Raw genomic sequence first — 25,793 nt, 5'->3', positions numbered from 1 at the left:
GAGTCTGCCTCATATAACACTGCAACTGAAACAAATATCAAATGATATATGAAGGTCAAATGTGAGAATTCATATTAATTCCTAAACTGAATCAAAAATAATATTCAACCTGAAAAACCTTTTCATATTATTTTTTTTAAAACATTCAATTTACTTTTATTCAGGATCAAACTTTCAGATTAATGTTTTTTTTCACATAATCAACATTTTTGGCCTGGATCTATCTCCATAGTAAACCTGGCTCAGTGTGACTGAGGAACACATTTAAGGTGGCCAACTTAAGAATGTCTGTCACTTATGCTCCTTCTCTGAAACGCCTGAAATCTAGAACTAGCTGCATCATACTATTGAAAATAGTAAACTAGCTCTTAATTTAAAGGTGGGGTAGGTAAGTTTGAGAAACCGGCTCGAGAAACACTTTTTGTTATATTCCATGGAATGCTCTTAACATCCCGATAGCAATGAATATCTTAAGTGCTTTGACAAAAAATCCATAAAAAAATGTCATCTGTGGAAGCCGTAATACTGTAAAAAGCACGACCAATCATTTTAGCCGACCCGGCTAAAATAACTGGATGGCCTACCTGCCTGTCAGCCTTCCATCTGTGCACAAACTTATCTCGTGCCCTCATTGGTCATGTGCACGTTCGTGTGTGTTGGAGGAGGGGCTCCATAAGGAAGTGGCAGATTTTTTCCGGTTGTGTATTTTCAAATTCTAGCGCACTCGAGCTGGTTTCTCCAAAATTACCTACCCCACCTTTAACATGTCATTTCATTGTGATCTTTTTTATAGAAAGACTTACTTGAACTATTACTCCAACTCTATCTGGTGATATGACTACAACACAGCATGGACTAAAAGCATTTAATAACTATAATTGTGTGCATACTCAAACCTCTGGAATGTTCAAAGACATGGACGCAAAAACAGAGAGTGCTGCTTGGAAATCTTCCCTCACTGAAAACAGCATTACATACTTTATGACCTGGCTTCCCACGGTGGAGAACTACTGATTATCTGCTGTGGTAGAGGATGTCACTGCTGCACCCTGTCAGGGCTGAAACCGCACACTAGTACCTGTAGAAGCTACCGTTTGATATGAAACACATGTTACGTATACAATGGGAAAGAAGTATGTAGAAAGTGGAATATATCTCCTGATTCTGGTAAATATGTTTGTATTTTATATTTGCAAACCTGAGCTGAAATAAATTACCTTAAGATGTAATTGCTTTGCTTTGCTTTGTGTTTTATGTCTTTTAGAGTTTGACAATTTGTGTTTTCTTTATTATTAAAGGGCTGCTACACCAATTTCCGGCTTGAATAGCTACTGTGACGGCCCGTCCACACAGCGGCGTTGGAAGCTTCTTCCAACGCTTCTGCCCATTCACTTTGAATGGGGTGACGTCACTTTTCGCCGAACTGCATTGTGGGAAGCAGAGCGGAGCTTTGCTGGCGTTTCAGGCTGCAAAAGTTGAGCAATGTTCAACTTTTGAAGCTTCTGAAGCTTCGGTGGAAGCGTCAGCCAATCAAATCCCGTTTATGCAGCCAATCAAACCGCGTGTATGCTGGGAGAGACACACCGCAGGTCATTTCCTCATATTCCAAAAAATGGAGCAAGCTTCAACGCACGCCGCTGTGTGGACGGGCCGTGACTCCTCAATGAATTATATCATTAAGATTCAAACACTTTCATGAAAAGGAAACACAAGTCCTCTGTTAGATACAAACATTTATTTTCCGACATCCTGGTGGAAAACAGATACAAATATTCATGTTCAGTAAAAAATGGGACTGTACAGTTAGAGGAAACTAACAGTAGTTCTGTCTGTATGACAGACGCTTTATGACCGCAGTGACACCCAGAGGAATCTTGATTTGTAGTTAAAGCAACGTGTTGACCTACTAATGATGCCTGCTGACAACCTATTTGGTTGAAACTAAACTGCTTAGCCTGCTAGTATTTCTTGCTTGGAATAGTAATGCATGTGTTTTCAATCAGACTGCAGTACTCTGAATACTGAATAGCACAGGTCTCATAAAGGAAGGGATACAGTACGGCATCTGTGAGTGATAATGTAATACTGAATACAAGCACTGAGTTTAGTCACTAAATGTGTTATGTTTGTATAAAAGACAAACACTCCATCATATTTTTCTTTTGTTTAGTGATGAGCTGATTTCCTGACACATAGTCTGAATGTCCTGATGTAGTGAACCCATAACAACCTATGTTGCCTCTGCTGGGTGACCGTGCTCTATCATAGTTACAAAACAATAGTTTTATTTCTCTGCTTTTCAGGATGCCATTGTAAATACTGCTGATCCCATTATGGGTGTTGCCACGGTGATGACATGATCCACTGCATATATGCTACTCTCAGCTCTGATGAGCGATCTGACTGATCTTTTTCAGCATCTCCTCAGACTCCAGCTGCTCCAGAGTCAGCAGAGAGAGACCCAGCTGGTCCTCCTGCAGAGAGAGAAGACAGACAGGTGGACATCAGTGTGAGGATCAGACTTTCTGATCACTATTTTCAGTGTCCTGCTTAATGACACTACTATGGATGTCTGGTTCTGTTCACTCTGCAGCTGTGAGTGACATAAAGGTTAGAGTAGAAAGCTGCTACATGTTCAAACTGCGTGGGATCAAGTAGGTAGTGAAATGACTGTTTTTTGTATCTAAACGCAGTCAAGATTAACTTCTGATTAACTGGATAAGCTCAAACATTTTCCCCCTTTTATTAAAATGTTGAGTGCAGTACAGTGTATACTCTTATTATTCTATTAAAAACCAGAGCAATAGCAGTGCAGGTAATCAGAAAACTTTAAAGTACATGCATGTGCTCTCTGGGTGAAAACCCTGAGCAAATATATAATCTTGCTTCGTTAGAATCAAATAAATGCTCTTTATATTTAAGCTTACATTAGACATGATGACTACCCAGGCAGCAAGACATTTCAAACACAGCGCGACTCACCTGTCTGAACGGCTGGGCCATCTGCCTCAGGAAGTGTTTGGAGAGCTGCACGGCCTCGTCCACAGTGAGGTTCAGACTGCCGTCGGTGATGTGCTCCTGGATCCAGCGAGGCAGCTTCCCACGTTTGTCTGCTCGGGCGTACCGCTGAGGAGGGAGACATCACATACTGTTTGATCTTTGCTTAGAGAAATAACCCAATAAGCCACCAACTGCTCCAGTGAAGCTGCTTCAACGCTAACATCAGAAGACTGTGGATGGACTGGTAATGTGCATTTGTATTTGGGACATTGTATAATGTGTAGATACTCATGTCAAAGTATTGCAAGGTCAAATGAGAGAACACTGGGCAGAAGGATCACGTACCTTGTCAGCAAAGATCATGAGTCCGTAGTCGGTCTTGCCTCTGATGACTCGGCCTACACACTGGGCCGCGTGACGCATGGCATCGAACGTCAGGAAGTCGTTCTCTCTGACCTGGAACTGATCCCGGAGGTACTCCAGCCGGGCCTGAAACCAAACACGAAGATGCAGAAAATATTCTGAGCCTGAGTCAAATCATGACTTCACCATCATGAAAGGGAACGGACATGGGATTTTTAAAAGGTACAATGAGCTCTGAAATGTAAATAAAAAGGGAAATCAACATTACAATCAAGCAGATCGCATATTTTGTAACTTAAACCTCATCACTTATTTAATGTTTCCAAGTTTTCAGGGCCTGAAAAGTACCATTTTAGTTCAAGTTACAATTGTATTAAGTACACTTAACCATAAATGCAGTTTGGTGTGCTGTTGAACTGTATTACATTACACAGAGATACTTTCATTGATATTATAGAGGTGATACACCTAAGCAACAGAGTGTATGCTGACAGTGTGTGTTGGATGTTTATTGGTCAAAATGTGTTGTTTTTTATTTTGAAATGGCAGAGGGTAGTAGTAGAGACAGTTCTGACCTTCAGGATGCGGCTCTGTGTGTAAACATACGGCACCCCGAACATGATGACTGCACGCCCAAAATGGTGCACTGAACAGGAGACAGAACAGAAGTTATAGTTACAATGTTGGAAATACTTAAATCCACATACTGACATAAACCCAGCTTAAGGTGCATTACTAAATCTTTATAACTTTTGTAACCACAAAGAAATCTGTAGCATACCAAAGTCTATTCCCTCAGACACCTTTCCTCTGGCCACAGACAGCAGGATGGCTCCTCTGCCGTTCTCACAGGCCTGCACAGAAGATGAAACATTATCATGAGTTTGCTTTTATTCTTCTTTAACACTGCTAATGGGAAATAGTACAAATCACCACATTGATTATCTATTAGCATCTTAGCAACATTAAATGTTTTTTATCCCTCAAATACAGATAGCTGTGGTCTATATAATAATAATAACAATAATAGTAATAGGTAAGAGGTTAGCGTGTCTGACCTCCTGGTATTTCTCCAGAGCCATGCTGGTCTCTGCAGCATCCGGAGTCTCGATGAAGATCAGCTTGTTCCTCTGGATGTTCTCCAGGATCCCCTGCAGACAAACGTCTTTTCATAATCAGATGATGACACTGTGCTTTCTTCTTTATACAAAGAGACCATGCTCCATTCTGCTTTAAGGATAAAACAGCTTATACCAAATGACACAAATAATAAATGATGTTCCATGTTAAGGGTACAGCGCTGTCTCCCAGGTGTGTGTGTGTGTGTGTGTGTGTGTGTGTGTAGCTGCCGCTCAAAGTGCCCTTCTTTATTGTTTTGTATTTTTGAAGAGTGCTTCATGTATGCTTGAACTTTGTTTAATGTTGTTGAAGCAAGTTTTCTTACCAGAAGTCATGTGACCTCTAGCCCGGATGTTTACAATGTTTGTGAGAGAGTAAAAAGGCGCGAAAATGTGTAAATGCCGGTCTAGGCCCAGGTGTGTGTGTGTGTGTGTGTGTGTGTGTGTGTGTGTGTGTGTGTGTGTGTGTGTGTGTGTGTGTGTGTGTGTGTGTGTGTGTGTGTGTGTGTGTGACTGACCTGTTCATACCACGACGCCACGATATTCTCCATGTAGACGTAGCTGGTGAAAAATGCCACGATGCCATCGGGAACGACCGCAGACATCTCAAGGAGTAGGTTGCCATAGTTACGAATCACAGCTGGAAGCACAAACATTTTTAAATTAAATATTGTTTTAGCTTCAGTTTTCACTGAATAATATTGTATTTTTTGGTTAAATTAGATCATCATTTGATGCTGTTTTTGGGCCAACGTGCTTTTATATTAGTACTAACCGAAGTCTTCTCTGGTCTCAAACTTTGAGCTCAGGGCCACCTGATCGTTCCCCCTGCCAACAATCTGGGGAAGACAAAATAGAGGAAGAAAAGAAAGAAAATTCAGTAATACAATAAAAACAAATTGGAAATTATATGATTAAAGGTTTTTTATGACACAATTTGTCAAACTCAACCCTTGACTAATTCCATCATTTATTTTAGAATCCAGAGAAGTGAGTGCGTCTTTGTGTGTGTCTGACTGTAGTTACACACCAGAGGACAGAGGCAGGTCCTGGCCAGTGTCATGGTGAAGGATGCCATGGTAACAGGGCGGAAGTCGAGGATTTTGGGATAGATGTCCAGAGGAGAGAGAGTCTGGAGAGGTCAACCAGAAGGAGAGGAGAGTCAATATGAGAGCAGTATTCATTTATCAGTGCACACCTACAGTAAGTAGGGAACACAGACTTCATTTCATAATACAAATATATACATTAAAGGTGGGGTAGGTAAGTTTGAGAAACCGGCTCGAGATACACTTTTTGTTATATTCCATGGAATGCTCTTAACATCCCGATAGCAATGAATATCTGAAGTGCTTTGACAAAAAATCCATAAAAAAATATCATCTGTGGAAGCTGTAGTACTGTAAAAAGTACGACCAATCATTTTAGCCGGCCCGGCTAAAATAACTGGATGGCCTACCTGCCTGTCAGCCTTCCATCTGTGCACAAACTTATCTCGTGCCCTCATTGGTCATGTGCGCGTTCGTGTGTGTTGGAGGAGGGGCTCTGTAAGGAAGTGGCAGATTTTTTCCGGTTGTGTATTTTCAAATTCTAGCGCACTCGAGCTGGTTTCTCAAACTTACCTACCCCACCTTTAAGTGTGAATAAAAAAGCAATAATTCTCTACTAACTGTGATATTTGGAAAAAATGTAATTAAAAGAAATGTATTCAGGAACAATGAGATGGGACTAAACGGGACTAAAAAAGTGAGCCGGGACTAAAAAAGTGAGCAGAGATGAAAGCAGAGTATAACTCACCCCAGAGGTGATGATGACCGACTGAAACCTCTGGAACACTGGTTTGATGGCGATAGACGGGTCCATACAGCTGGGAGGAACACAGAGCACGTGTTAACCTGATGTTTCAGCATTTATCAATCAGATTTAGGGCTGCATCGTCTCACATGTTTGCCCCACTGTAACCGGTTATCAACTTATTAAAGATTACTTACTTACTTATCAATACTAAACCAAAATTAAATTATACCTCCTTTGAAAGCCTTGTTTTTAGTCTTACGCATCCGACCTGGAAAACTTTGCAGCCAATCTTATTTGTTACAGTGTACCGTGCACCAGGTCCTTATTCAGAATTCTTATCAGAATTCTCTGAGTTTTTATCAACTTTGGTACTTAAAACAGATAAAGTAATTATCGTAGGTGACTTTAATATTCATGTTGACGACGATAAAAATAGCCTTACTGTTGCATTTAACTCTATATTAGATTCTATTGGTTTCCGTCAGAGTGTACATAAACCAACCCACTGTTATAATCACACTCTCGACCTTGTTCTGACTTATGGTATTGAAATTGAGCAACTATTAGTCGAACCGCATAATCCTGCTTTATCCGACCATGTTTTGGCAACTTTTGAAGTACTGTTACTCGACTACAAACCATTAGTCAAAAGCTCCTGCAGCAGAAACCTATCTGTTAGTGCGATAGCCACATTTAAGGAAGAGATTCCACCAATACTTAACTCGATAGCATGTCTGTATGTAAGGGAGGAAACTTATACAAAATGTACACCACCCCAAATTGATCATATTGTTGATGCGCTGCGAATAAAATTAGACTCTGTTGCTCCTTTGAAAAAGAAGAAAATAAAACAACATAGATTAGCTCCATGGCATAATGCCGAAACCCGCAAAATAAAGCAAAAGTCGAGACAACTTGAAAGGATATGGCGTTCCACTAAACTTGAAGAATCTCGTTTAATTTGGCATATTACTCTCAATGAATATAAGAAAGCACTGCGTAAAGCGAGAGCACTTACTACTCTTCATTAATAGATGAGAATAAGAATAATGCAAGATTTCTTTTCAGCACTGTAGCCAGGCTGACAGAGAGCCACAGCTCTATTGAGCCTTCTATTCCCAAAGCACTCAGTAGTAATGATTTTATGTGCTTTTTTAACGATAACATTGTTACTCTTAGAAACCAAATTAATGACCTCTTGCCTTTGACCAGTATAGTGTTATCAACAGCTCCCGGAAACGTAAGTTCTAATATTACACTAGATAGTAAATTAGAATGCTTTTCAACCATAAACCTTGAACAATTAAATTCAATGATTCTCTCTTCTAAACCATCAACGTGGTCAAAAAGCGTGACCACATCACCCCAATTCTGGCCTCACTACACTGGCTTCCAGTTCGGTTCAGAATTGATTTTAAAATCCTTTTATTTGTTTTTAAAGCCCTAAATGGGCTGGCTCCGGCCTATATAGCTGAACTCCTCCAGCGCTACACCCCAGCCAGAGCTTTAAGGTCTGCTGACCAGCTGCTGCTGGTAGTGCCCAAGACCAGGCTCAAAACCCGAGGGCACCGAGCCTTCGCAGCAGCTGGCCCTAGGCTCTGGAACACTCTGCCCCTCCATGTGAGGTCGGCCCAGACCCTAGGGGTTTTTAAATCAACACTAAAAACACACTTCTTCTCTCTGGCCTTCTAGTTAGAGCGGAGCACGACTCCTGACTTTTCCTTGTGTTTTTTTTTTATTTTTTATATATATCTGTTGTAATTTATTGTCTTTTATTGTGATTGTAGTAATGTGTTTTTATTACATGTACAGCACTTTGGCTCGACCAAAAATCGCTTTTAAATGTGCTTTATAAATAAAACTTGATTTGATTTGATTTGAACGTGTATCTTAGACCCGATTCCCACTAAGCTGTTAAAGGAAGTTTTTCCATTAGTTAGCACTTCTTTATTAAATATTATGAATATGTCTTTATTATCAGGCTATGTTCCACAATCATTTAAAGTAGCAGTAATAAAACCGCTTCTTAAAAAGCACAACCTCGATCCAGAGGTTTTAGCCAACTATAGACCTATTTCTAATCTTTCGTTCCTCTCAAAGATTCTTGAGAAAGCGGTCGCAAAACAGTTGTGTGATTACTTAAAAAACAATGATTTATTTGAAGATTTTCAGTCTGGCTTTAGAAGACATCATAGCACAGAGACAGCTCTGGTTAGTCACAAATGACCTTCTAATAGCCTCAGACAAAGGACTTGTCTCTATTCTTGTTTTTCTCTGGAAGTTTTTCCTTGTACGATGTGATGGTCTAAGGACAGAGGGTGTCGTATTGTCATACTGATATTCTGTACAAACTGTGAAGTCCACTGAGACAAATGTAACATTTGTGATATTGGGCTATATAAATAAACATTGATTGATTGATTGATTGATTACATCCAACTGCAATAGTCTTGTTGATTCTATTTCACACAGGCTATAGAATCTATACAGCACAACCTATTCATAGCTCCTTGAAAACAGAATAGAACCTAAGGAAGAGGAACTGATATGGATCCTTCTCCGAGGAAGGAGAGACAACATTATATAAATAAAACTACAGGCAACAGTTGTGTCAAATTGTAAAAAAAAAAGAAACTTCTTGGTCTTTGTTGCTGACATTTCTCAAAACTTGGTCAGCTGCTCACAACATAACACAAAGTCTACCAACATTTGACCCATTTTCACTATCATCAGTGGATTGCTTCGATAATGATTGAACTCTCCCCACCTGAAGTGCAGCACGGGGTTAGCGATGGTGGGAGTTCTGTCTTCAAAGGGCTCAATGATGATGGTGAAACCTTCAGAGAGAGAGAGAGAGAGAAATGCAAACAAAGGATTTGTTGAAACATAATGTCACTTCACTGTGATATTGATAATAGTGTGTGATGTTCAGTAATTCAAGGTAAAGTGTTTGAGCACCTTGGCTGTAGGTGCTGACTAGGGTAGCAAAGTTGGAGATGAGAGTAATAGCTGAGAAGTCTGCGATGTCTGCGATCTCCAGGGTCCGGAGCAGCGACTGTAACCGCTCTGCACAGAACCTGCAGACACAGAGGGAGGGGGGGGGGGACACAAGACATATTCAAGGTGTGGTCTGAGGAAACTGCTATGGAAAGGTTAGAGAGAATGAAAGTGATTGGTTCTGATGTCCAGAGCCTGTGATAGTTTGGTAAGTTTGGCCAAAGAAAGGAATTTCACTGACCTGAGGGGCTTGCGGTCGATGCAGACTTTGTCGAAGATGTCTTTGAGGAACTGCGGGGTGCTCTCCTGTACCACATGATGGACCCTGAGACGGGACTTCAGATACTCCAGGAAACGTTTTAGGAAACGGACAAAGTGCTCTGCTGTGCGGATAGACCCAGGGACGGCCTCTGAGAGAGAGAGAGAGAGAGAGAGAGAGAGAGAGAGAGAGAGAGAGAGAGAGAGAGAGAGAGAGAGAGAGAGAGAGAGAGAGAGAGAGAGAGAGAGAGAGAGAGAGAGAGAGAGAGAGAGAGAGAGAGAGAGAAAGGGCAGGAGCCAACAGTTAACATTTACAGACTCAGTTTTGTGGTTCTTTCCAGATTTAGGGCAATGAAAGGAGGAAGAACAAAAACGAAATCAGTGTTCCTCCTGCTTTACCTCGTAGGATTTCATCTGGTAACACGGGATTGGCGAGGTAGACGTCCGTTTCCCTGGCAACATTGGCTTCTTTCAGCCCTTCCACCAGCCGCCTGTACTCCATGTTCAGTTTAGCAGCGTCTGTCTCCTTTATACTGTCAGACAGAAAGGGGCAGGGTTCAAATGAAATACTTAGCATTTGTTTTACCTGTAGGTCTGATTACCAGGGGGAAATGATATGTTCCTTATTTATCAGAAGGATATTGCCTTTTAGGACATTTCTATTTAAAACCTGCTTTATTGCTGGCATCACTTTCGGGAATAGAGGCTCTGTGACACAAGATTTTCATCGGCATAACTACACTGTAGCTATGTTCGTATGACTAAATAAAGAACCTTGAACCTTTGTAATTATTTGTGTTTGTCAGTCATATTATACATTATATTTTGAGGTGATACATATTCATACAATCATTCTGTGAGATAAAAGCCAACAAAGGGGCCAAAGAGCTGTGAAAGTGGGCTGACGTCTCTCCACATGACAGTTGAGAAGAATGGTTGTTTCCTGAGGGGACTAGCAGACTCCGACATGAGGAAAGATGGCAGTAACAGGACGGTGGATGCCGCCCTCCATGAGGTCAGTGAGTCAGTACACTGCCGACTGCATCAGGGTCTTACTTCTGGATGGTGTTCTGCAGAGTGTCCACATTGGCCTGGCAGCGGTCCAGAGTCCGTCTGGAGATGTTCACACTCATGGAGTCTATGCACACATTGTCTGAGGAGCAAAGGAAAGAGGAATATTGTTATATTATATCATGTTAACTATATCAAATCCCTATGATATTGCTAGATTCACACAAACAACTCAATATGGTATAATGTCAATATTTATCTATTTATTATTTTCTAGGATAACATTTTAGCATTTTTGGAAATTAGGCACTATTTCCATCTCTATAGCATGATAACAAGCTTTAAAATAACTTGTGAGAATATTCGCGATTACAACGGAAATACACCAATCACCTTATTGTAAGTGTTTGTTTATTGCAATAAAATTATATATTGTTCCAACACTACAGACAACACTAAGTATCATTAATAATCCCATTACATATTTTTCTGGTGTAAGCCTTTTTCCTCCTAACGTGGTCTTTAGATGCTCTTAGACATTATTATAATTCTAGTTGTATCTTATTTCTTTAGTTGTTTACATGATTACAATAAATATCTTGAATTGATCCATCCATGTTCTCATTTGTAATGGTTTAGGAGCTGGATTAAGACAACAGCTACAGAATAAATGTATTGGATGGCTCGAAATGGGACTGTGACACTGACCTATGTTGTGAGCCTCATCAAACACCACCACAGAGTTCTTGGACAGCTCTTTGGACACCAGGTCAGCGATCTTCGGGTCCAGCAGGTAGTGGTAGCTGTACACCACGATGTTAGCGTGCAGGAGCTGAGAGGAGACACAGTCAGGGGAGGGGGAACAGATATGGGTTACTTCAGTAAAGAGTAACTGTGACAGATTATTTTCAGATAAGTGTGTCAACAGCAGCCAGCAAACATTGCTGGAGAGAAACATTTGTACACTTTATTTTAAGCCAGTGGGTTTCTAAGCATCTTAAATGTGCACAACAGGGGTTTTCAATAAAAGAAACATTCAATGAAAACTATCTGCTCGTTGGATAGTCGCTTTAAGTTTAGTCCCCTATCAAACCAATTAGTAATGGCTTTCCTTTTTCATACTACGATACATGTTTCCTGTTTTCAGAATTCTGCAGTGCAATATACCGAGTAGCGTGCCAGATAATAAGGACACCATCCTTTCCTCCTCCCAAAGTCCTTCAGGTCGTCCAGGTTGTAGATGCCTGCAGGAAGAGGCACCTGTCGGCCGACGGCATCAAAGTCCTGCACACAGCAGGAGGAGAGGGGTGTCATTTATGATTTTGTACACCAACATTAACTTCAACCTGCCTCGTTTACTTCCACTTTAGTTAAAAAATACCAGCTGGTCTAAACTGGGTGGATCCGGTGAATTTGTACCTCGTAGAAGCGGCACACAGGCACGCTGGAGTCGCTGTGGCGTTGGGCACGGATGTACGAGGCTGTCAGGGTGTGGCACTTCCCATCAACCTCTTTGCCGAAGCGCAGAGCACTCACCTGGATAGAAGCAGACACGGCAAGTATTGGCATATGAGCTGAGGTCCAATCACTAAAATTATTCCCAGTAAAGGTCAAACCTCAAACATGCATCTTGTAACCCTATACTGAACAACACGCATTTTGATATGATTCCAACAACATTGATTGTCCCTTGAAACACTGGAAAATCACTGGAAAATCAGTCGGAGCATAATGAATATAAGGCCTACATTTCAAGGGAGAAAAACTAGACCAAATCTTTAAAGAAAAAGTGCAAACAAGAGTTTTGAACATTTCTTTGTGCTTCCTCTCTTTGTGAGGGGAATGGCCCGTGTTGCCCTGCTGTGTCCGGAGCAGCAGCTGTTACCTCAGGGTGGATGCACAGGTTCTTTCTGGAGGAGAGGGCCAGAGCCAGGAAGTTGTTGCTTTCACCAGTTTGCTTGGAATAATACTCCATCAACTTCCGCAGCTCCTCCACGACCTGAAGAGACAGCAGATCACATATACAATACAAGTTCTGTTGTTGCTGGGATTAAACTTCAACATATCCTTGGAAATATCCATTTGACTTTCTGATGTGTGATTTTCTTTTGACATTGACTCACCTTTTCAATCTCTGGAACAGTCCTGGAGCAGTATATCAGCTTGGTCACTTCCAAAGGAAAGGCCTGAGAGAGAGAAAGTAACATATGACATTCTCATGTGGCACTGGCTGCTGGGAAGCAAGAGTGGAGCACAGGAAGTCACTTGAACACAGCTAAACTCACCTTTTGGTAGGCAACAATGAGAGACAGCAGAGAGATAGTCTTCCCTGTCCCTGAAGGCATCTCCAGGACTCCATGACCCTGAACATAAAGAGCATGGGATGACAACCAAACAGACAAAGTGAACACCCTGTGTAGCTTTCCTCCCAATGATGTCGTAGAAAACAATCCCTGACAACTATTTTAACTCTTTACACAAGTTTCATAAATCGCTGAAAGACAAACTGTGTACCCCTTGTTTGGTTTTCCAAATTGCCTTGCATATTTGATCTACTATTATGTTGCAACACTGTGACATTAAAGATACTATTTGTGTCACAACCATAGAGTCACAACCTATATGTAAACTACATGCTATCATTGTTAGCTTGGCAATGTATGATGTTTTCTCATATTGCACTTGCCCGCCCGCACAGCTACAATGTCAATAATCCCATTGAATGTACTGTAGAATAACCCAACAGCAGCACCCACCTTAGCATCCAAAGTCCTCTTCAGCTCCAGCATGTAAGAGTACTGCTCAGGATATATGTAGTCATATGGAAAATACACCAGCAGACCATCGATGTTGAGCCTGGAATAAAACAATAGAGAAGAACATGCTGCAGACTCAGAGCAGAGACACACCAGACATCTCTGGATATGTAAAGCTCAGTAAAGCAGCTACAAGGAAATAACTAGAAATGTGTATGAAGCTAAGCTAACATGGACGTTAGCTCTCAAATGTATTGCAGATTACACAAACATACCAGGCCAACTTTGATATGATAACCTGAAAACACTGCACCTGTGAGTGCCATGTGTTGTGTTCACTTAGCTAAATGATGTCAGACAATTTAGCTAGGTATAGTCAAACTTGATGCGATCAAGCTAGCCCGAACAGTCCTGCAGGAATGTGTTTCTTTTCAGTCCTAATAAACACTCACTTCATGTTTGTAAAGCGTGTATAAGCCTCTCCTCTTCAGTCACTATGGCTGTTTTGAAATTCTCATGTAGAACTTGAAAAAACAACAAATGAATGATGGCAGTGATGGGCCGAAGCAAACCGGAAGCAAACTATTCTTCTTCCGGTGTTCTTGTTCTTTCTGGCAGTTTTAACCGGGGTTTAAAAATGAACCTTACCATACGGCCACTGGTTGCTGAATAAATGACTTTATTCTTTGTGTAGTTAAACCTTTATCAGATCGTCTTCTTGGAGCATGACAAATAACTCCTCACCTGGACTCATTAATATTTTAACATGCTTTTACTTTATTGTTGTATTAGCATTTTCTTGCATTTTGCACTACTTGGCTTGCAAATATGTATATTTTTACATCACAAAAAATATTTTAATTTTAATGTAAGTATTGAATATTGTTGATAAGTCATGTATAATTTATTTTTTGCTCTGTATTAAGTCATGTGTTTGCTGTTAACCTCTTTTTGTTAATGTTCCTTGATAAGAGTAAAATATCTATCTAAACCTCATAGCAGCTGACCTGTATTGGACAACTAACACGATTATTTCATGTTTATTTCTGTTAATTTCTAAACGCATGTGCGTCACTGTATTTTGAAAGGGTTCGCCGGAAGTGGGAGAAGCTATATATACAGTCTATGGGTAGAAGCAGAGCCGTCAATTTTTTCCGAACCTATTTTATTATTCAACCTTTGGATATTATTTAGCTGATCTACTTTCAGATACTTTTAACATCATGTGGCTGCCAGTGTGCACCAGCAGGGGGTACTGAAGCGTTATTAAACACTATACACTGATATATTAAATATCATTAGAAGACTTACAGATGTCCTCCTATAAGATGTTTTTTGACAAAACATAGCTTTTACAGGTTACCAACTACTAACATGCTGATTATAAGTTAAATGGGTGTGTTGTTTGAGCACAGTAGGTGTTCTAATTGATGGGTTGTCTTATGTTGTATCAAAGTTGAATGTTTATACAAGTATTTAGAAATTAACGATTCTTATCAAATTCATTCTACTTGCCATTATTAACTGGAGGGAACAGCAGAATTATCATCAGAAGAAAAATACATCATCAATGAGTTGGCACTGTCCTGGGATTTGCCTCTAGTCACATGTGACAACAGGAGATGGCTATTTGATAAACTGATCCTCCATGCTGTGAGTATTCTGTACTTAACAGGTCATATGAATCAGACTGACTAATCAGAGTTGAAGTTTTGAAGTAGGACCTAATTTTGGCATTTCACATTTGAGCTTTTTTGTTAAATACATAGATGGATGTTAATACGTGTATCAAAACATGCTTATTGGGCCATTAGACAAATAAGGCTGCTTGGCTTTTCTACTGTGATGCATATATTGTGCAGGTCCTTGGAAGAACCTCCAGACAAGTCAAGCAGTTACGAAGGGGTTTAAAAGAGACACTGATCTGGCCTCTGCTAACAGAGAGGAAAGACATGATTCCCCTTCTCTTTCCAAGAGCATCTGATTTGCATTGCACACCACGGGTAAGTGATCTCATGCTGCTCAGTCAAATCCTTCCTCCTAACTCATAGGAGTTAGAAATTGGGCTTATTTATTACTCTCAGACCTCCATTGCTTTAAGTTTATTATAACAAACATTCACCTGGACTGATATCAAACCTGTTGCATATAAATAATCACAGTGCGAATTTGATCATTTTGATTTTTAATCAGCAAGTATTGCGCAAACATATTTTGTAATGAAATTATGCTAATTGCTGCTTAAAAGGAGCTAAACCAATCGAAAAACTGTATCTTTAGACTACTCTGCTACACGGCAAAACATGCAGTTTCTTGTATGTTCTGTTTATTATTGTGCTTTCTCTGGGCTCTTTTCAAAACTAAATCTGTCAGATGGTCTTGGAGAAGATGTGAGGGTCTAAGGACAGAGGGTGTCGTTTTTCTCATACTGATATTCTGCACAAACTGTGCTGTTATATTTGCAGTAAAGTGTCCTTACTGTAAGGTAATTATTATATGTACAGCACTTTGGCTCGACCAAAAATCGTTTTAAAAATGTGCTATATAAATAAAACTTGATTTGATTTGATTTGAAGATAAACTGGCCCACACAGGATGAGGATGAAGACAGTGAAGTCTCTATGGAGGATTCCTGTAGGATCACAGGATTCCTGCGCACATTTATTGAGATGGGTAAAATAACGTCTTCAGGCTTTGTTTACTGAAAGTTTGTAATTATTATAACGAAAGCTGCATATTTTTATGTTTAACTGTGGATTTTCAGCTACAGTAACAATCCAAGGCGTAATTAAAGTAACATTATTGTTATTTAACTATTAACTGAAGGCAATTATAATAAAATGAATTTATTCTCTGTTTTATAAAGCATCTCCCAATATCCTTGGGAAACTTGTGCAGTTCTGGATAAGGATGGAATGTGCTTCCTGGATGTGACCGTGGTGGAGAGCAACTCCCCGAGGTAAACAGTGCCAGTAACCGGAACTGTGCGCGCTCCTGCGGCACATCTACTCGTGTTTCATTCTTTCTTTGTAGAGGCTCTACATGCTGCAGCGATTTCAGAAGGAGCCTATTATAGCAGCTTTAGGCAGCAAATACTGTAAGAATCACGCACATAATGTCATAAACCAATTCAGACTGGGTTACTGGCTATCCTGCTGGAATTAAGAGTGTTAATTAACAGGATAGCTACCTAACAGTGCGCATGCAGGCATGTGCGCGTTCTTTGTGGGCTTGGTCAGAGTCCAGGGGCCGTTTTTCAGTCCCAGTCCCTCCCTGATAGACCAACCCATACTAAAGTGTAGGATCACACTAAGACTTTCTTACCATAATCTCCAAATTAAGCAATGCTAAGGTAAGGCCATACTCTCTAATAAAGTAATTTGGGGTTTCATTTTAAAGGCAACTTAAAACGAAATGCTGCTTTTAACCTTTTTAGGTACTTGCATTTACTTTGACTATTTCAATTGTTATGCTACTTTACATTTCTCGAGAAGATTGACAAATAATCAATTTTTTTAATCATGCAAAAGTGCAATAAAATATACATTAAGTACCAAAAATAAAAAAGTATACTTATTATGTAGAAATCTGAGTTATATTCAACCATAGAATTATTCTTGTAAAAACAAAAGACATGTTTCTAATGCTGCAGGTAAGAGTGGCTCTAATAAAATGACTATATATTTTTCTAATTATAATTTATTCTATGATTACATTTTGTATTCCTGGCATGATTCACGGACTTTCCGCATAGTAAAAGTGGGGGGGTCTAAACTAATCATTTGAAAAAGTGGGGGGGACTTGTCCCACCCTCATATAATGGCTGTGACGCCCATGGTCACAGTGTCAGGCTGGAACTGGACAATATCATGAAGATCTTCTCTTTGAAAGGAAAACATTTTTTCACCATCTTTCTCCTTCTGGTCGTGGCTTTCTTACTCTATGCACTTCATAGAACGGACTTCCAGGTGAGAACTGTTATCTAGGATCACTAATAAGGTTGACTTCATGTGAAATGTTTAACATTAGTCCGGTTTCAGGAGATCGTTTTAAATGTGTCTCAGGATGTGCATTGCAGTAAAAAACTAGTAAGATATTAAAAGGTTTGCTTCTGGCAGCCACTCCTCTAGTTTAAGGCGAAGAGTGGTATTTCCTTTAAATAAATTTGAACTTGCAGTCAGACTGGTTTTTCATCTTTCTCTTACACCTATATGCACTGCAGCCAAAAATCGGTCAGGACAGTTAAAAGAACCATCAATTTGGATAATGTGTTATCAAGGCTTAGATTAGGACATACTAGACTGAACAAAACATTGCATTATTCATAAAGAAAACATCTATCTGATTATATGAACACTGCCAGGTGGAGGAATCAGTAGAACATGTAATTCTGCAGTGTGCCAAATACAGTCAAGAAAGAGAAACTTTAAAGACAGAAATCAGGAAGCCTGGAATGGAACAACCGAACCTCAAAGAAATATTAGACGTTCAATGTTAGGAGCTGAGTTATGGACACAGTGAAAGGTAAACATTACACAACAACAGTTCTTATCAACCCCCTTAACACATATTTATTCATTTGCTTCCAGTGCATTTGTTTGACGTATCTACGTAAACTTCTCTGTCTCTCTCTATCGATTTACAAAAGCAGGAAAAACAAAGCAAACAGTACAGCCGGTCAGCAACTCACAAACATGTTTATTTTTTTAAAAGCAAGAGTGAGTGTAGATTTTAGATTTCACTGTCTGATGAAAAATATGGAAGAGTTTTTAAATCGGTGGTGTTTCACTACAGCTGTGTAACTCTGTTTGTATGTGAAAAGGACAATTAAAATAAAAGAGAAACATTTTCTCTAAATGTCTAGGTAATTAAGTTCATTGTTGTTGAACATCAAAATAAAAGTGTTTTACAAAATCAAAAAAAATCTCTCTCTCTCTCTCTCTCTCTCTCTCTCTCTCTCTCTCTCTCTCTCTCTCTCTCTCTCTCTCTCTCTCTCTCTCTCTCTCTCTCTCTCTCTCTCTCTCTCTCTCTCTCTCTCTCTCTCAAGCCCTTCAAGTTTCAGCCTAAACTGAGCTCCACCATCATCTACCTGAAAGATACAACTGAACTTCCCAAAGTCCGCAGCATCTGCAACTTCCCACCATTGTCCCCTAAGGATGCTCTGGAGGAACGCCTGCTACTAGAATCTGTTGCTTGGCCTGAAACTTCTGAATTACCATCTCCTCTTTCCCTGGAGCTGACCAGTCATCCAGCTCACAGCTCTTTCACCATTCTCCCAGCGAGGAGAGGAGGACAGTGGCACGTAGGGGATCAGCTGGAAGTCAGCATCGTCATCTCTGACTTCAACGGACAACCCAAGAAGTTTGGGGGGGACCTTTTATTAGCCCGGCTGCACAACCTAACGCTTGGTGCAGGTGTAGCTGGGCAAGTGGTGGACCATCTCAATGGGAGCTACTCTGCTGTCTTTCCTTTACTCTGGGAAGGAGAAGCTCAGGTTGAGGTGATGCTTAACTATCTTTTTCTATGTGATGCTGTAGGTGTGTCCTTTGTCTACCATTTCTAGCCACCAATTGTACATTTTCAACAAAAACTCTTGTTTTCTACCCAATCAGGTGACACTAGTTCATCCCAGTGAAGCTATCACAGTGCTGAACAGGTTAAATCGTGAACAACCTGATAGGATATTCTTCAGAAGCCTCTTTCGCTCAGGCTCACGCTCTCAAACCACCATCTGTAACATCTGCCTGCGTCAAACCAACCAGACAATCTGCGACTTCACCGACCCTCGAACCGGCGATCCTTGGTTCTGCTACAAGCCAAAGAACATGAGCTGTGATGCAAGGATCACCCACAGCTTTGGAGGATACAAACAAAACCTCAAGGCCAAGGAGGATAAGCTCTTTCAAGGGTAAGGAAGCAAAGAGACTGGTCATTTGTGTGACTTCTTATAAATACATACATCATGTGTTACCTATTTATCTGCTTGGCTGGAAGTTTCAGAAGTTTGTCAGGTCATGCAGTTTAGATTAAAAGATATTTTTAAATGTAACCACTCAGTATGAATCATAGTTGACCTTCATTAAAAAAAAAATGTATAGGATATATAAAAACAATTTTCATGTGGATTTTTTGTTTTAATTGTATTATCTTGTTTATCACATAACATCTACGAATGTCTTTATCTCCTTGGAGAAGTAACCTTTCTCTCATTCTCCCTGAGGTTCTTCTATTTTTTCCCTTTATTCCCTTAATTGTGGGGTTTCTTTTAGGGAATTTTTCCTTGTGTGCTGCGAGTGTGTGAGGACAGAGGGCGTTGTGTGCTCCAGAATACACTCTGTAAAGCAAATGAGACAAATGTGTGATGTTTCGCTTTAAAAATGTAATTTGATTATTTTATCCAGCTTTGGTCAAATACACTTTTATTGTCTTTTGCAAAAATGTTATGCCGTAAGGCTTAGTTCTAAGGTGTGAACCTTCCAAGTACACACAAGGAAAGTTTAGGGTGGCAAAAGCTGCAGCAAAAGACCCCTAATAGGGAACAGAACAGAGAAGGCATCAATGACAACATAAATGATACCCCAGGTAAACCTCCATGCCATTCAAGGTTCAAGGTTCAAGGCTTTTATTACACATATAGGGAATAATTTGCTTAGGTATTCAACCTTCGACACACACAGTTAATTGTTTTCTCTTCTCACTGTCTCTTTTCCCATGGCATAGTTCTACGGCCTTGGGTATTGTTGTTGCCAGTCTATGACAGAGCACAAGCTGCCATGAGGTAGTTTACTGTAGGTTCCCTGGTGCACATTCTTTCCTATGGACGAGAGCTCTAGTTAGATTCAGGGTCCATATTGCTTTAGTCTCGCTGATGAAGAATGTTAATTATTACACTCCGAACTAGTTAAAACCTCGAGCTGCAGAAGAGTTCTTCAGAATTGGTTTGGCAACCGCTGTGTCAACTCGTGACACACCACCTGTCTTGTCAATTCTCCGGCCGTAACTCCAAATAAACCATCAGTGTTTACCATCAAAGCTCCAGCTCTCCTCGTGTCTCTCTGAGTCCTGTTTCCAATTGCTTCAGAAGTTTCCCCCACAATAGCTACAGTGTAGTTATGACGATTAAAATCTTAGGTGACAGGCTCCTTCAACAGTGCAACACAATAAACCTGAAAAACAGAAAAAATAGTGCAAGTAAATACAAAAAGAAAAATAGTAAAATAGGGAAATAGTGCAAGCACATGCATTTGGGATATTAATGTTTATTGTAGTATTGTGTGTGCTTTTCTTCAGTCGTGTCAACTTGAAAGTAGGCATTCCGGCTACAGGACCTGCCGGTGTCACTGTTTTACCAAAAAAGGAAGGTAAGGAATGCATTTATCACTGAATTCAAGATCTAATGTGCTACAAGTACAGATGACGAAAGTATAGGGGCTGAAAAAAACAACAACTCTTTCTTCTAGGTATCATTCTCCTGTTGAGAGATGTATTTAGCAGGCCAATTTGACAGGAGCAAAGGGAGGATGGAGCTCTCAGCTCAAACTTTGTCAACACGGCCCAGCTGTTGCAGTGTCTCTCAGGAGTGAGGCCATAACATGTTCATACATTCACTTTATACTTTGACTTGGTTAAGGTGGAGAGTAACAAACGTAAAACAACCCCACTATTATCCTTTAACTTTCTCTCAGGTCAACCAGAGGTGAAGAGCAGCATTGTGAACTTTCAAGCCTCTGGCTATTACTACCAGGGTTTATGGCGAGCACTAGATGGCACCAAAGTTCACCAATTCACCGGCGCATCTGCCATCACTCAGTGTCTAAAAGGCAAAGTGGTCCACCTGTATGGAGACTCTACCATCAGGCAGTGGTTTGAGTTCCTCAACGCAGCACTACCAGGTAACTAATCCACAGGGATTTCCGGCAACAGTTTCATTATGTTCACACTGCATCTTAATCTGTTTCCTCTGTAATACTTTTAGATCTTAAGGAGTTTAACCTGGGCAGCTCGAGGCAAAATGGACCTTTCATGGCTTTAGACTATGAAAACAAAATCATGGTGACTTTCCGCTGCCATGGTCCTCCTCTCCGTTTTGGCAACGTGCCAATTGGGGAATTTCGTTACATTGCCAATGAACTAGATGACTTAATCAGGGGTCCAAACACTGTTGTCGTTTTTGGCATCTGGTCTCACTTGGGCACTTTCCCCCTCGAGGTCTACATACGGCGGCTACAAAGGATCCGCAGTGCGGTGGTGCGGCTGTTGGAGAGGGCTCCACAAACGGTGATCATCATCAGGACTGCAAACCCCAAAGCTTTGTGGCTTTATGAGACGATAACCAACAGCGACTGGTTCTCGGTGCGGCGTGATAAGGTGCTAAGAGCCATATTTAAAGGACTGAATGTTCATCTGATTGATGCCTGGGAGATGGTCCTTGTTCACCACCTGCCAAACAGCCTCCACCCACAACCTCCTATTATTAAGAATATGATGGATGTTCTCTTCTCCTACACATGTCCTCAAAAGGGCGGCTAGATAATAATAATAATACATTTTATTTATCAAGCGCTTTATCAAGTGCTCAAAGACACAGAGGTAAGAAAAAAGATAATATAAAAAGTATATTTAATATCGAGCAATAAAACCACATTTGTCACAAGGACCTGTCATCAATCACACATTAAAAGCTAGTCTAAAAAGATGTGTGTTCGTTGTGGGGGAGGAGTGGAGATTTAAATCCATGCTGAGATTAAATGTTTCCATGTGTTTCTATCAAGTGCAGCATCTTTCGAACAGTCTATAATAGATTGATGTTTTCAAATGTTTTTTTAATAACTGAAGTTGAGAGATATAACAAATTATAATACCCGCCTTAATATTAAATGACATCCAACATAACTTCAAAAGTGATACTGTATATTCATAAAAATATACCTCAGAAGATTTGAACTTTTTTTTTTAAGGAACAGAAACCGGTTATTTTGATTGTTAATGTATTACACATATCAAACAAGACGCTGTTTTGTCATCAGAATGATGAGTATTGTATGAATGTTTACTGTTTTGCGCTTTTAGTTGTGGGTTGATAAGTATGAGTTATTTTTGGGGCGAGAGCCTAAAAGGGTTATCAAGGGTTAAGATTAATTCACACAACAAAATACTTAAAGGTAGCTAGGTAAATTTGAGAAACCGGCTCGAGATCGCTAGAATTTGAAAATACACAACCGGAGAAAATCTGCCATTTCCTTATATATTGCCACTGTTATTATATTGTGTTGATACTACTGACACTTATTGATCTGCTGCTGATAAATAAAAGAGAACCTACATGCACGGCACTAGCATCATGACTGTCTTTGTTTAAACCAGCAGCAGTACACAGACTAACCTGTGTGTGTGTAACGTAGTTCTTCAGAGGCCTGTACTACGAAGCTGGTTCAACCTAACCTGGATATGTTGGAGTTAGCCGGTTGGCCTAAGCCAAAACATACGCGCTGGCGCTAAACTGTACTACGACGCTGGTTATCAAGTGGATCGCTCAAGCCAGCCGTGTCCTATCTAGTTAGGTGCGCGTTCACATGAAAGGGGTGGTATTTGGAGCATTCGACCAATCTCAAACACGGAGAAGCGTACTGACAGCGCAGCGTATACTTCCTGAATGAAAAGTGAACTTTAATATTAGTCAAATATGAAGAAGTTAAACTTTAAACATCCATGACTTAAACACTTTATCCAGGATAAAAGCCACATAGCTGCACCTGCAAGGTGAATACAGCTGGTAAAAGAAAAAGGGTTTGAATGCGTACATTAACAGGTTTATGAAATCACTGCCCCGTCCAAGACACGAGTGGATCTGACTTTAATTAGGAGAATTTGACTCGAGTGTTTCGTCAACTTAATGTGTTGCTTAAAATAATACTTCTGCATACAGTATGTGACACTGTGAGTGTTGCACGGCCAGATACGGCTCAGCTGACTCAGATAAGGAAATATATGATACATTATGATGTGATATGATATGAATGATAATGGGACACATCGACGTCTGCACTCACAGTGCCGCGGACTGTACTTAATGTTACTCTGATCCGGTTACTTATGTCGTGGCAGATATTTAAGTAAGCTTTCTTAACGCTAATATTATAATAGTCAGATTGCTCTGAAGATGGGAGGGGATATTCTATTAATTTTCACGTTCACACAGTCAGTTGATTTTGGCCGGCAGTCTTTCCTGCAACGGCAGTTTTTCTGTATTTCCTCTATCCTGTAATATGAATTGATCGCTTTAAACTCCGCACACGGAGCTCTGATTGGTCAGCAGGCAGTGCTTTCACTGAGTTGATCTCTTAGCCTGCCACCTAACCTGCTCCGGAGCAGGTTTGCCGCTCAGCATAAGTTACCATGGAAATCTAGCCTGCTAAAAAGAGAACCAGCGTCGTAGGACCGGAAAGCCCGAGATTTCCCTGAATTTAGCCGGCTAAGCGAAAATCCAGCTTCGTAGTACAGGCCTCAGGTGTGTATGCTTAACATGTATGTATTTATCACAGTAAAGATGATATACAACAGTTTTTAACCTCATCCCATTGTCTTTAACACACATTTAACATAATAATATACTCATTAATATACAAATATACAGTATGAGTACTGTTTTGATACTGACATTTAATCTTTGCACTAAGGTGTGTCTGCACTATTGTAATTGTGTCTGTTGACTGGTAAATAAAAGAGAGAACCAAATGCACTACAAAAGATGAGCTTTATTGTCAATTTACAATTTCCATGCTGTTCAGATGCCTCTCCCCAACGTTGCTTCCAGGCGAATACAGAAGAGTTGAAAAGAGCCCTTGGACATTCGGAAATCTTTGACCCACTGCACGTTGGCACCACCTCCCACCAAGGCGATGTTCTATTGTTCACCCAGAGAGAGCGCGGGACACGACGCGTTCCGTAGTATTCGCATATCTGGAAACACATACAAAGACACAAATTAGCCCTACATAACTCCATAAATCCAACATTAGATAGTATTAATGTAATTTAATGAACGTACCATTGCTGTTCTTTGGGCGTGGTCCAATCCTTTTATTAAGGCTTCTTAACCGCCTTCGCCTCCGACTCAGCATTTCTATTGCATTTGAATGGTCTATTTGTATTTGTGGTTATTGGCTTAAATAACTCAGTTACGAAGCTGTATAACACGACCACCAAAACGTCAACTCCATACCGTGCCTGAGGTCGGAAGGTAAACAGAAGCATACAGCGGAAGCGGAAGTTTTTTTTCTTCTTCTTCTCTCGGTTTTTTGGCGAATTGCAACTTTAAGGTGCATACCGCCACCTACTGTACTCGCCGTGAAGTTGTTTGCGGCCTGCCAGTAAACCCAAAGCAGAAGAAGAAGAAGTGACGTCAGTGGCTCATTTGCCTAATCCACCCCCAGGAACTCATTTTGGTGTGAACGCGATCTGCTTTAGTTCATCAGAACTAAAGAGCTCTCATGAACTAAAGTTCTCATGAACTACTGTGGGAAAAGTACTTGGTGTGAACGCCCCTAGCGGAGCCCTCAAAGCGCTCCACCAACCCCACCACCCTTTTAAACATTGCCATATCAGGAAGCCCTGTTTCCATTCGGATGACATCATCAGGTAAGCCTGCTGCTGAATATTTTCCCATTCCATATGACCTCTTACGATCATCCCCTGCCTGGTCTTCGTAGCGACTGGACTGCAAACCGGAGGGTCCAGGTTCGTCGTCGTTGGTGGACTGCACCCAGGAGGGTTCGGGGTTGGTGCCTGCAGACTCAGGCCCTTTGCTGTAGCCGTGGTCGGTGGACTGATTTACAGGTAAGCTCACTTTCTTTTTTGTCCACTCAAATAAACATGGCCCTTTCTCTTTTCCATGTGGAAAATGGCAGCTGCATATTCTTGCGTTGTCATCTGGCTCCCTGTCTGCTCGTCTACAATGAGAAAATTATATAATGAATTACTAATAATAATTTAAACCTGCCAAATAGTCCCCCTACCCATAGTTTTAACAGTCTGCACTCTTCTATTTATCTTGTGAAGCACTTTTAACATTCAGCTTCTGTGTGTTTTGGTTGTCTTTATTTCCAGGTAGAAGAGGACCAAGAGCGAGGAAGTAAGACAGAGCTCTTAAAAGGCCAAACACAGTGTGTTAGGCCTTTTTATGTGTGACACATATATGTAGTGATAAATGGCTTCACCTGAACACTGTTCCTAAATAAAAAAAGTTTTCTGCATCATCAGTCATTCTTTCAAAAAAATTACCAATATTTCCGAAATTATGCATGTAAACTTAAGAGCACAGCTGTATGTTGAGTATGTCAACGTTGCTTGGTTCATCTTACTGGGGGGCAGCTACATGGATGTCGGTGCAGTCCACAATCATTTTGCAGTTGAAGGCAGAATGAATTTATTTATGTATGTGCTTATTTATTTATGTGTTTATCCAGAGCGAGTTACATTTAACTCATTTCAGGGA

At 40.5% G+C, this 25,793-nt stretch overlaps 2 protein-coding genes across 2 annotated transcripts; one reads left to right on the top strand and one right to left on the bottom strand.

Moving 5' to 3' along the window:
- Positions 1-1,720: 1,720 nt before the first annotated feature.
- On the bottom strand, positions 1,721-13,865 carry ercc2 (excision repair cross-complementation group 2). Its single transcript, XM_034115884.1, has 23 exons — positions 13,753-13,865; positions 13,301-13,400; positions 12,830-12,907; positions 12,668-12,730; positions 12,430-12,543; positions 11,964-12,080; positions 11,712-11,828; positions 11,253-11,376; positions 10,590-10,686; positions 9,933-10,066; positions 9,517-9,685; positions 9,237-9,355; positions 9,046-9,115; positions 6,279-6,348; positions 5,512-5,613; positions 5,257-5,320; positions 5,000-5,121; positions 4,422-4,514; positions 4,145-4,217; positions 3,939-4,009; positions 3,346-3,489; positions 2,983-3,126; positions 1,721-2,474 (listed from the first exon to the last, which is right to left on the bottom strand). The coding sequence occupies exons 1-23, from the start codon at positions 13,755-13,757 to the stop codon at positions 2,382-2,384; spliced, it is 2,283 nt and encodes a 760-aa protein (XP_033971775.1). The 5' UTR covers positions 13,758-13,865; the 3' UTR covers positions 1,721-2,381.
- Positions 13,866-16,652: 2,787 nt separating this feature from the next.
- Positions 16,653-22,568, top strand: LOC117471141 (NXPE family member 3-like). Its single transcript, XM_034115942.1, has 6 exons — positions 16,653-17,268; positions 18,348-18,800; positions 18,913-19,208; positions 20,591-20,661; positions 20,986-21,192; positions 21,276-22,568. Exons 1-6 carry the CDS (start codon positions 17,170-17,172, stop codon positions 21,827-21,829), a joined length of 1,680 nt encoding a protein of 559 aa, XP_033971833.1. The 5' UTR covers positions 16,653-17,169; the 3' UTR covers positions 21,830-22,568.
- The last annotated feature ends 3,225 nt before the right edge of the window (positions 22,569-25,793 follow it).

Source organism: Trematomus bernacchii, unplaced genomic scaffold, assembly GCF_902827165.1.
Source record: "Trematomus bernacchii unplaced genomic scaffold, fTreBer1.1, whole genome shotgun sequence".
Taxonomy (NCBI): Eukaryota; Metazoa; Chordata; class Actinopteri; order Perciformes; family Nototheniidae; genus Trematomus; species Trematomus bernacchii.
The sequence above is the reverse complement of the archived record's forward strand: the minus strand, read 5'-3'. Positions and strand labels throughout refer to the sequence as shown.